This window comes from Temnothorax nylanderi, unplaced genomic scaffold (genome assembly GCF_030848795.1).
Source record: "Temnothorax nylanderi isolate EJ_2023f unplaced genomic scaffold, tnyl_v1.0 TNYL_tig0189_pilon, whole genome shotgun sequence".
Lineage (NCBI taxonomy): Eukaryota > Metazoa > Arthropoda > Insecta > Hymenoptera > Formicidae > Temnothorax > Temnothorax nylanderi.
Genome location: NW_027249251.1, coordinates 190,301 through 200,741, shown reverse-complemented (window position 1 = coordinate 200,741; position 10,441 = coordinate 190,301). Strand labels below are relative to the sequence as shown.

The following is a 10,441-nucleotide window of genomic DNA, read 5'->3' as shown; positions in this document are numbered from 1 at the left end:
AGTTACCTTTTTAAGAAAATTTTACGTTTTATTTTGAACTAAACGAACAAATCTAAAATTTTATTGTAATCTTGTATATGATTTACAGAAATTAATTTTATTATACAATATAATACAGTCTTTTCAAATTGTCACGTATATGTACATGTACTACATATTCTATCATTTCGTCGCACTTTCCGTTTTTGTACCGTTCATCTTGCACTAGCAGAGTCGGTTATTTGTTCCACAGACTCACCATGTGCTAGTTTCAATGGTTGTTGAGGCTTTTTTCGTGGTATCAATGCCGCAACGACGTATCTGCCCTCCTCGTTTACGAAATTGAATACCGTGCACGCATTATACACGGAAAGTATTTCTGTAGCAATATCGAGCTTCTTCACGAGTTTTCGGAGATTTTTTATATAGTCGAAATCATATTGATCGTCCAATCCAATGACTAAGAGGTCGGGCTTTGGCTCGAGAACAGTGAATAACGAAAGCGACGCGTCATTTATATATTTGCCGGATTGAATGTTCCAGCAGATAGTGTGTCTGGGAAAGAGCACCGTTGGCCCTATCACTTTCGTGCCAGTGTTTAACGTGAATCCCATCTGAAAAATAGGAAATCATAATTTGGAGTTAACGCAATTTTGCCTGAATCGTAAAACATCGACGAATAAGTAAACCAATTACCTCGTCGCAGTGAGATACCAAAAGTCGGGTGCCGATCTCCTTGCTGATGAACGTCACGGTGGTTTTACCAGGACCTTCGTACGCATTTTTAATTATACGTGTAACGTGTAAATTCCTGCGAAAATTGTAGGTGTATTTGAGCAACTTTACGAGCAAGAGCCTTACGAGCAGAATTAAAACAAAAGTGAAAAATTGTGGAAAAGAAAGCTCGTCATTTCTTTTATAATTCTACATAGAAAAACGACTGTATTTTCGTTCTTTCTCTCTCTCCCCTCTTCGATGTATACTTTATTGGTACGTAAATCAGTTTCAACAATCGTTTCAAAATTATTTTAATTAAACGATTATTGAAATTGATTAATCGGTATTTAAGTTCTTAGAATTTAACGTCATGCAACACTCGGAGATGTTATAGTTATACAATCGTTAGCGCGAAGTAATCATTTGTTTCTTTACAACGATAGGTGTTACAAACACGTATTTCGCACGTCACGTATGTACCTGTAACCTCGCAGCGTTCGTCTTAATTGACACAACTTGCCGATCACGTTCATTATGTTAGCCCGAGGCGAAGTACAGATCTGCAGCAGCGAATAGACTCAGGTTAGTTGTGCTTTTTATGACTTATGACGACGTGACGAACCACTTAGCAAAATCGTAGATTGTAGGTTAGGACGTACGTTCCGAGACTTCCGAGCAGTTCCGAGTTTTCCGTCTCTCTTCCTCCCGCTCCCGCCACTCCCGCCGTCCCGCCGCCGTTGTGGCGCGCAAGAAAATTCGTTTTTGGAAACGATCTCCTCGTCGAGTCGAGGGTCGAGGGTGTTTCCGCCCGACTTTTGGGCGACTCGCCGAAGCGAGATCGTCGCCGGCGTTCCTCTTCCCTGCTCTCCCCGCGACGTTTCTCCGCACAAAACTGAACGCACGAGCGAGAATCGAGAAACGGGATCCGTGATCCGTGATCCGTCTCGTCTCATCCGTCCAGGGTGCGGCGATTTAAAACCGCATCCCGCATCATGGCGATTCGCGGTCGGTCGACGGTCGCGGCGGGCGCCCCTTCCCGTTTTTTCAGTATATTTTTAGCAATATCGCGTATAAATACTCCGTCGCGAAGATACGTTATTTCAATGTAACGCCGATGAGCAGCGACTGGATTGAAAATGAACAAGGGCTGCTGGAAATTCGACGAAGAGGATAAAGGTGAGCGTACGATGGTCCCTTTCTTTCTCTTTTTCTCTCTCTCTCTCTTTCGCTCCCGACTCCCGACTCCCGACTCCCGTGAGAAATCAATGAGAACAATCGATATTCCGCCATTTCCACCTCGCAATTTCGCAGCCCGGAAAAGCCGGATGCCCCTCGATTCTCCACGCGAATTTACGTTTCAGGTATTAATCTAATTTCTTTCGTACCGATCGAAGAGACGGTACTCCGCTCGTGCTGTCGCGTATAAACACACGACTTTTTTCCCTGCATAGTTGTGCATAACTTTCCTCTCGACGTAATACTTGAGCACGTATGTGTACGTGTAACGTTACGTAGGGAATGCCGGCGTGCGGAGTAATTCACCTCGATGGACGACGAGAGGGAAAATCGCGATTAAAAATGAGGATTAATTCGTAATCGGCGTTAATATCGTCTAAAAATAATTGGCATTCAAGGTAGACATGTAAAAATAGGAAATCGGTACAAGGCGAGAAAACACATAGCACTGCTCGGTAGATACAAGTTTAATTTCTTATAAGGTGGTTCTTATAAAAGCGAATCTTATCTGCCAAGCCGTGTATATAGATCTGGACGAGGAGGACACGGAAGAGGATAAGCTGTGCAAGGAGTACAGCTCCTGGGATCAGATACCTGATATTCTACTGGAGGAGATATTCTCGTATCTGACCATTCGCGAGCGTTACTATGCGTCCCTGGTGTGCCGATCGTGGTATCGCGCCTTCAAGCTGCAGAGCGTATGGTCCACGTTTACCCTGGAGGACACCACTCTCACGCGGGGCAAGTTCAACTACTACAGCGGCTGGCAGTACGTCCTGGATCACATAAGAACGTCCACCTGCTTGAACAAAGTCGGGAGGAACTTCCGCACGCTCGTATTCGAGCCCATGCTGAACTTCTACAATCTTTACGAATTCATGAACATGATATCCTGGTACGCCGAACGACAGGGCTCGGACAACACGTCCGTTGCCGGCGTGGGTACCTATATTCGCAGGCTGAAGTTTACCTTTCCCTGCAACATGGCGAACAGGGACGATCCCGATCGAATCAGAGTTTTCGGCACGGGTGGGAAACTGCTGGAGGCTCTCAAGAGGCTCATGAGAAACCTACAGAATCTTAAATACCTGGAGCTGATAGATCTAATGCTCGAGAGCAACGAAGCGTTACACTTGATGGACGATATCTGTATGAATTGTACTCAGACCTTATCGAAATTGATATTGATAAACACCACACGTTACTATTGTCCGTTATTACATGTAGGAGTATTCGTTAACTTAAACGTAAGTACGTCAAGTATGTACTGATATTCAGTTGGTAGTTGTTGATATTTCATTTAAAATACTTGTAGGTTTTAGTTATTAGTCCCCAAAATTTGCACGAAGATGTAATAGAGCTAATAGGTTACACAAAATTAAGGCACCTTCATATCCTGCAAAATCGATATAGTCCAAAAGACACTACCATAAGATTGGTAATTATAATTCCGTACTCTGGTACATACATTAATCCTTTTGGGTCGACACAGATATTCATTCAGCTTTTTCTTTCAGCCAAAAAGATCGTCTTGGATCAAGATGAAAGCAAACAATCCCTATTTAAAAGTACACTTTGAGATAGAGAGTTGTAAAGCCACGGATATCCTTTTGCCTATCGATTTATTGGAACATAGTGTCATACCATGTCATAGTATAGTATTGGATAATCCAAATACTCAAGTTAGTGAGAGAGATAATATGCATTTTTATATCGGAGAGCAAAAATTCGAAAATTCTTCATCCTACTAATGCTCTGCAGGTTTCGCCATCCATGGTGTTCCACGGAACGTTCTTCGAGTCGACGATAAGGGTGTACGCTTTCAAGGGAGTAACGAGATACTATCTGCACAGGAGCTTCGCTAAGAGATTGGACGAGCCGTTAGTGCAGTTCTGCCGAATGTGCCCGAATCTGCATACACTGGTAGCATTTTGTATTTGAATCCAAAAAGCTTGTGATAGCTTTCCTAAAACACTGATGTTAACAACGCGACTTTACGACATGCTGGCATGCGTTCGTACCTTTACACATTATGAAAGTCTTTCTTGCTATTGTGTGAGTGTAAGTTCCTCCTAACTATATAGGCTTACTTATCCCGATGTTGCGCGTGCTAAATAGTCAGAATGTTAAATGTTCTACAAAACTTCTCTGTCTTTTTCATTGTAATGTACTCCAAAATGTAGAAATGTTCTTCTTTCTACATTTAGGTAAACAGTTAATTGAATAGCTGTATGAGATATGAATCATTCAGAACTCGAACTTGAACTCGAACTCGATAAAATCCTAAATCTACGAAATTCATTTAGATACAATTTTATATACATGATGTTACAAGTCGTTAACTATTTAGCTTCTGGACGCCTGATATAACAATAACTAAAAAAAAATTAGAAAAGACGCTGCTGTTCTATCATTATCCGCAAGTTCCTATCGCTTTACAATATAGTATACAAATAACACTTCTTCCACAGATGATCCGAGATAAAATATCGACCGCTACGATTTTAGAGATTGTCTCTACCGCGAAATGCTTACGCTGTTTGTACGTTCGGCGAAACGTAGTCCTGAAGAGATTTGATAGAGCCTGGTCGGAAACTCTGGATAGATCATCCGAGTATTATCGATGGATGAAGGTAAATAGCCGTAATTACGAGAACACGGAAAGGGAAGTGTCCAGAATATTGGGCTATCGATGGCATATGCTGTCTGAGAAAGAATTTAAGGCGCAAATAGTCAATTTGCACATATAAGCCGCTTATGAAGCGATTTTATGTGTTACGGTAAAAACAAAATCAGTAATTGTATGCATTTGCTAGTCAATTTACATATTAAATCAATAACAATACTAAAACATACATTGATATTTTTACTGACAAATATATGTAATTGCTATTCTAATGTAGCAAAAATATACACAATTCGTGGTATCATTTTAATTTGGCCATAAATAAAAACCATATTTCATTAAATAACTGAAACTTGGAGTGAGTAAATATATTTACTAATGAGTATACAATTAGTAAATTTTGTTTTTACCGTAACATATGCAAATGAGAATTTGCCTATATTTTTTAGGTCTGAAATCTTTTTATATAATTATATATTAATTTATTATATTTATATATAATGAAATGAGGCTGTAGATTGGTTGCCATGACTGTACGCTTAATATTAGTGGTAAATCTTGTAATTACATGCAACTGTCATTTTTATGTACCACTGTATTGTAATCGTGATTGTAAAAATTATTATCGCGGATATATCGAAAGAGATTGAAATGTACTTAATTAAAAAGGTGTCATTATATGATTTTGTGATTGTTGTACATGACTGTGATCGACATTGTTAACCGCCGAAGATAAAGGGATTTGTTAGACGTTTGTTGGACTGTTCTCTAAAGAGAAAGATATAATAATAAAACGGGTAATTTTATGATGACGTTTATCTCTTTATATAATCTACGTTCTAGTTTAATACGTCATTACACAACTTACATATAATTATGTACAATGCTAATAAATATTTCGTACATCTCGTGTATGTGTTAACTGTTATATACGAAATAATTCCATCAGTTTGCATATTATAATCCATTTTTAAACCAGACGTCATAATTCAATCTATAGCAATTAAAACGTGCAATTTCATTACAAAATCAACATATGTATAATATACATATCTAAGAGAGAAACAACAATGATAACAGTTCAAAAGATATCACCGATTCGATATGATCGCGTGATCGAGTTGATAAAAACACTTAATACACGTACTGAAATAATTTATGTGAAATGCAATCATTGTTACCAGCATTACAATTGTATATACACATATTTCGACTTGTATATACACGTAGACTTTATTAAATATCACTAAATAAATATAGCCGTTAAAGCGACGACATAAATCACATGTTTACACCGACGGAATTTATGCAAGAAGAAAGAGCGTACATCATATGGAATATCTGTACAATTTCGACTTGAGAATTGATTGAGAAACAGCAATTTTACGCTATTGAATGTAGCTACAATAAATTAAAAAAAAAAAAAGAAAAAAATTCAGGTATACTTGCATTACACTAAAATGAGACAACCAGCATAGGAATAGAAGTGTGATTACGGTGCCATAGCTGCAGATCGTTTGTCGCGATTCTTATTGCGCTGAATGGTGCGTGCCTTGAACGCGGCCGCGTTCATCAATGTCTACAAGTCGAAAAGGGAGGAAATAATATTTAGCGTTATTACTTAAAACGAATGATCGCTTTTACTGAATACTTACTCTCTCTAATTTACTCGTTTTGATCGTGATCGGTGGAGGTAGAACTTTGTTGCCAAGGTGAAAGATCTCGCGCAGGAGTTGATTTTCAGCAAGATGGATATTGATACCGGGGCCTAATAGCCGGCAGCAAGCGTTATACTGAACCCTCGCGCACCATCCCTCTAAATACAGGATTTCCTGACCGAATCTCACGTGCATCTCTGGAACGATGTCTTCCTAGAAGTAAAATGGATCGTGTGGTGTCTCCTTATTTTATTTTGGCATCGGCGGTCATCGAGTTTCGATTTTAAAACGGACAAACATATTGTTCGAGTAAATAGCGCAATATAACTTACCTCGATATAACGCAGAATATCTCTAAAATTAGCGCGTTGCTGTTTGCGATCTTTCTTAGCGCGGTACTTGTTGGAATCCGTGGCGAGTTCCTTGAGAATTTCGACCAGGTCGAGCGCCCAATTCTGCTCGTAGTCGCAGGAGAAATCGCGACCGAGTTCGAATATCACCGCCAGCGCCTCACCGGCTGACAAGCGTACGTCGAGATGTGGCGATTCCAGCAATTCGCGCAATCGATTGAGCGAACTGGAAGAGAAATTTTCGCGTGTTTATCGCCGTTCGACAACCGCGCGCTCCCGACGCGACGCGTTTCGACGATCGATTACTTACGGCATGTAACTGTTCGTTCTGCCGCTCGCGAGCAAATTGTAGATATCCGCGGAATTCATGACTGTTAGAAGCAGGGTCCACGATGAGATAGCTGCCACGTGGAGCGCCGCCACATCCGTGGATATGTTCGCGATCGCGCCGTTTCCTTTCAAATAGGAGCCCGAAAAGATAGACGACAGTAACTGTGCAATTTCCATGGTGTCGGTCGCATCATTGCTTGATAAGAATTGATTCATAGCCAACGCCCAGCAACACTGGAATCATTTTATTAATATAAAAAGTCTGCCACATAAACGAATCCTACAAAATGTGAGACGTTAACGATTAAAGTATATGCCAGTCTATCGAAAAATCGCCAAAAATATTGATTGAAATATTGACCTAGGCTAATTAAGCATCTTTTTATTACTCTTTGCTATATGCTCGCGAAATCGCTGATTACCTCGGCGCGTGCATGGACAGAAGCTGCGTTGTCGTTAGCGATGAAGGTAAGAGTCGACTTTAGATCTCTGCAGACCATCTCGGCGCTCTCGAAGGCGCCCAACTGGACGCACAGCAGGGTGCTCAATCTGGCCGCCGTCGACTGCTCGTCACCACGTCCCTTCTTCAGGCCACGCTCCGTGGCATCCGCAATCGTCATTTTTCTGTCCTCCACGAAATCGGGGATGTACTTGATGGCGAAAATTTTCTCGATGCCATTGAAGCAGATAGTTCGGCCCTTCGCGCTCTTCTGCGTCAGACCGTCGATCGCCTCCTTCAGCTTCTCCTCGAACGCCTCTTGCTGCGCGAGCTCCTCCACCTCGTTGTCGTTCGCGTCCTCCAGCACGCTACGGTTGTCGGATTGGCCGCTGGTCTCGCTACACGCATCATTGTTGATCGAATCCTCATCGGATGTAAACTCAGCTCTTTTTCCACCTGTCAGCAGAACGCGGAACATATGTTCATACAGACCTTTATGTGTGGTCTTCTGGGTATACATGCGTCTTTGCGTGACTGCGTAGACACACGCACACACACAACACATTTCTTTATTTTACTCACTACTTGTGAGTCGCTGCTAGAGATGTAAATTATCATTAACAAAGACTAGAGATACGAAATAATTGGCAACTTGTCAGTAAGATGCCACATATGGAGTTACGATCTTCGCATGTATTCGTTAATATGTGACAACCATCAGCGTTAATGACGATAAGCGATCTTAATATTCTTGAGTCATTAAGAGGAACGAGGAAATTTCCCAGAAATCGGTCGAAAGCGATTTGATATAATAGCTTATCTCCGCCAATAATAGATAAACAAAGGTTCGAAGTTTGAAAATCTTACGTCAGTTGGAAACTATGCAGGTCTAACAAAGCAATGTAATTAATCCCAAGTTGAGGAAAATAATAACAGCTGCTGAAAGTGAATGTCATAATGTTACATAATGTGAAATCTGTACACAGCTGTACCTGTTTCGTTAGCGGTTAGCGGTATGTGCCACGGAGCGGACAATTAAAACGCGAAAAAATTGTAAGGCTCACGGCAGTACCTTACGGCAATATTCGTTCAAGGATGAACGAAATGTCTAGCTAAAATGAAATATGTTACTTACATTCTTTATAATTTTCACAATTCTATATTTGCACAAAAAAAGAGAAAATGCCTAAACACGCCGCCAAAATGATTAAAATCATCCTACGGAAATTAAATAAATTCCAGTCGTTAAATTCGCTAATTCCCGAATCGCATAATTTTTCAGTTGCATACGAGTTTTATCGAGTGGAAGAAGATTGTAGCTTATCGCCGATTCGTCGACGGAGAAGGAAAGAAAAAAAAAAGTTGAAAAGCCGCGACTCATCCGCGACAAACGCGCAATACGGGAATAATAAAAATCCGTGGTTTCTGGTTTCAGCCGAGTCCTTGAGGAAGTCGGGAAAGGCGGGGCAAAGAAAAGGATCTTTTTTTTGTTGCGCGCTAGTTAAGTCGAATATTCATCAGGTCGATAGGACAAACATCGGATAAACATCTGAGAAAGTGTGCGAAACGTCGTTAGGCTTGAACAAGGCGCGACAATCCATTTGCTACCGATTACTATGGATTGCTACCGATTGCGCAAATCCCTGCTCGCACGCATGCAATCCTATTGCGATCAAGGAAAGGTATCGAGCGAGCCGCGCGTCACGCGTGCGACTAAAAATAAAGCGAGAATAAAGAAAGGGGCGAAAACATTTGTTTCGAGGGCAAAAAAGACAAAGGCAAAAAAGATACGCGTATCCCACTCCCACATATATCGCAATCGCGCGAGTCACGTAGGATATGTTCGTCTCGGTCTCGTATGATCGATCATCCCGGTACTCGCTTTCGAGTAATTATCGTCGGTATTGTCGAAAACGTGCGTAAACACGTATTGTGACGCACGTATGATTCGGGTATCTCGTCATGCCTCGTGGCTCTTTGCGATATCTCTTATAACCTCTTACGGAAATTGCGCATTTTTTTTTCAACCGCGAGCGCGAATGCCCTTGCATATCTTTACGGGTATGCCTTTCGAAGTTCCCGAAGGTGGACTTGGTTCGTCCGGCGCGTCGTTTCTGGACGCGGGACGTCGCGCGGCTCCATGTGTCGGGCTGTCAGGGCCGTCAGAGGCCCAGAGGCATGAGAGTCACATGGGCGAAGATATCGCGTCCGCCATGGTCTCGATGGAGCCCGCTCGCGTTTTCGCGCGCCAAAAAGGGCCGCGAGCCGCGATGAGAAACGCGAAGACGAGGGGTGAATCTCGGGGGGAACAAAGAAAGGTGTTGATCAAGACAAAGCGGGTAAGACGAGGCGTCGTGCCGTGACGTAAGTCGACGAAATAAATAAGACTTCCATCCCGGATACGTGAATCATTCGGGACGGACAAACGAGCGGGCGGGCGGGCGGACGGACGGACGGACGGAGGCGCGAATCGATAATTTAATAATGTCGAGCGCGTCACGTGCGCGTTTCTCGCCAGATCGTAGGCTCCTCATCCCTTTTTTTCCGTTCGGACAGCGGGCAGGACGGGAGAAGCGAAGGGAGGACGAGATAACGACGTTTTACGTTATACTCGGCGAAGATGAGCCGTAGTCAGTAGTGCTTACCGTACTTTCCTCTTCTGCCCCCTTTGCCTGGCATCGTTCCTCAGCCTCCTTATCACACAATTGGTACTAGGTAAAAGACTCGATCAAGAGGGTAAATGTCTCGAACTAATGTCTTTCTTTCGTATACTGAATACGCCACGTGAATTTTTCGTTGGGAGCAGACGAAAACTCATTAACATGTTGCGGAGCGTTCAGAACATACACGTCGAGACAGCCTACGATGGCTTTCTCAAGTGCACTGGCCGTCCGTCTCTCCCTCAGTCTCCCTGGCGCTGGCCCCGCGGCCGCGGCCCCGCCGAACGGCCGAACATGCACGAACATTCTCGATCCGCCCACGAGCGCGATCGAAGACGCCCGAATGCGATCATTGCGCGAGAGCCGTGCGGCGCGGCGTGCGCGAGCCAATCGGACCTCATGATTTCCGTTACGCTGTTACGCTTCGTCAAGCCCGCGCAGATGGC

At 42.8% G+C, this 10,441-nt stretch overlaps 3 protein-coding genes across 6 annotated transcripts; 1 reads left to right on the top strand and 2 right to left on the bottom strand.

Moving 5' to 3' along the window:
* Nucleotides 1-39: 39 nt before the first annotated feature.
* On the bottom strand, nucleotides 40-1,488 carry LOC139778581 (NADH dehydrogenase [ubiquinone] 1 alpha subcomplex assembly factor 3). Its single transcript, XM_071716583.1, has 4 exons — nucleotides 1,356-1,488; nucleotides 1,177-1,256; nucleotides 676-790; nucleotides 40-593 (listed from the first exon to the last, which is right to left on the bottom strand). Exons 2-4 carry the CDS (start codon nucleotides 1,227-1,229, stop codon nucleotides 195-197), a joined length of 567 nt encoding a protein of 188 aa, XP_071572684.1. The 5' UTR covers nucleotides 1,230-1,256; nucleotides 1,356-1,488; the 3' UTR covers nucleotides 40-194.
* LOC139778577 (uncharacterized) lies at nucleotides 1,487-5,470 on the top strand. 4 transcript variants are annotated; one of them, XR_011719616.1, is made up of 6 exons: nucleotides 1,487-1,872; nucleotides 2,449-3,179; nucleotides 3,248-3,370; nucleotides 3,450-3,614; nucleotides 3,694-3,993; nucleotides 4,404-4,545. XR_011719616.1 is itself a non-coding variant. In XM_071716576.1 (6 exons), the coding sequence occupies exons 1-6, from the start codon at nucleotides 1,833-1,835 to the stop codon at nucleotides 4,680-4,682; spliced, it is 1,488 nt and encodes a 495-aa protein (XP_071572677.1). In that variant the 5' UTR covers nucleotides 1,487-1,832; the 3' UTR covers nucleotides 4,683-5,470. The 4 variants fall into 4 exon arrangements, 2 of the variants coding, with proteins under 2 accessions (XP_071572677.1, XP_071572676.1); XR_011719617.1 differs by having other exon boundaries at nucleotides 3,694-3,987; nucleotides 4,404-4,539; XM_071716576.1 differs by having other exon boundaries at nucleotides 2,461-3,179; nucleotides 3,694-3,855; nucleotides 4,404-5,470.
* On the bottom strand, nucleotides 5,357-10,229 carry LOC139778578 (interferon-related developmental regulator 1-like). Its single transcript, XM_071716578.1, has 6 exons — nucleotides 9,981-10,229; nucleotides 7,319-7,791; nucleotides 6,877-7,130; nucleotides 6,549-6,792; nucleotides 6,214-6,429; nucleotides 5,357-6,137 (listed from the first exon to the last, which is right to left on the bottom strand). Exons 1-6 carry the CDS (start codon nucleotides 10,012-10,014, stop codon nucleotides 6,051-6,053), a joined length of 1,308 nt encoding a protein of 435 aa, XP_071572679.1. The 5' UTR covers nucleotides 10,015-10,229; the 3' UTR covers nucleotides 5,357-6,050.
* Nucleotides 10,230-10,441: the final 212 nt, after the last annotated feature.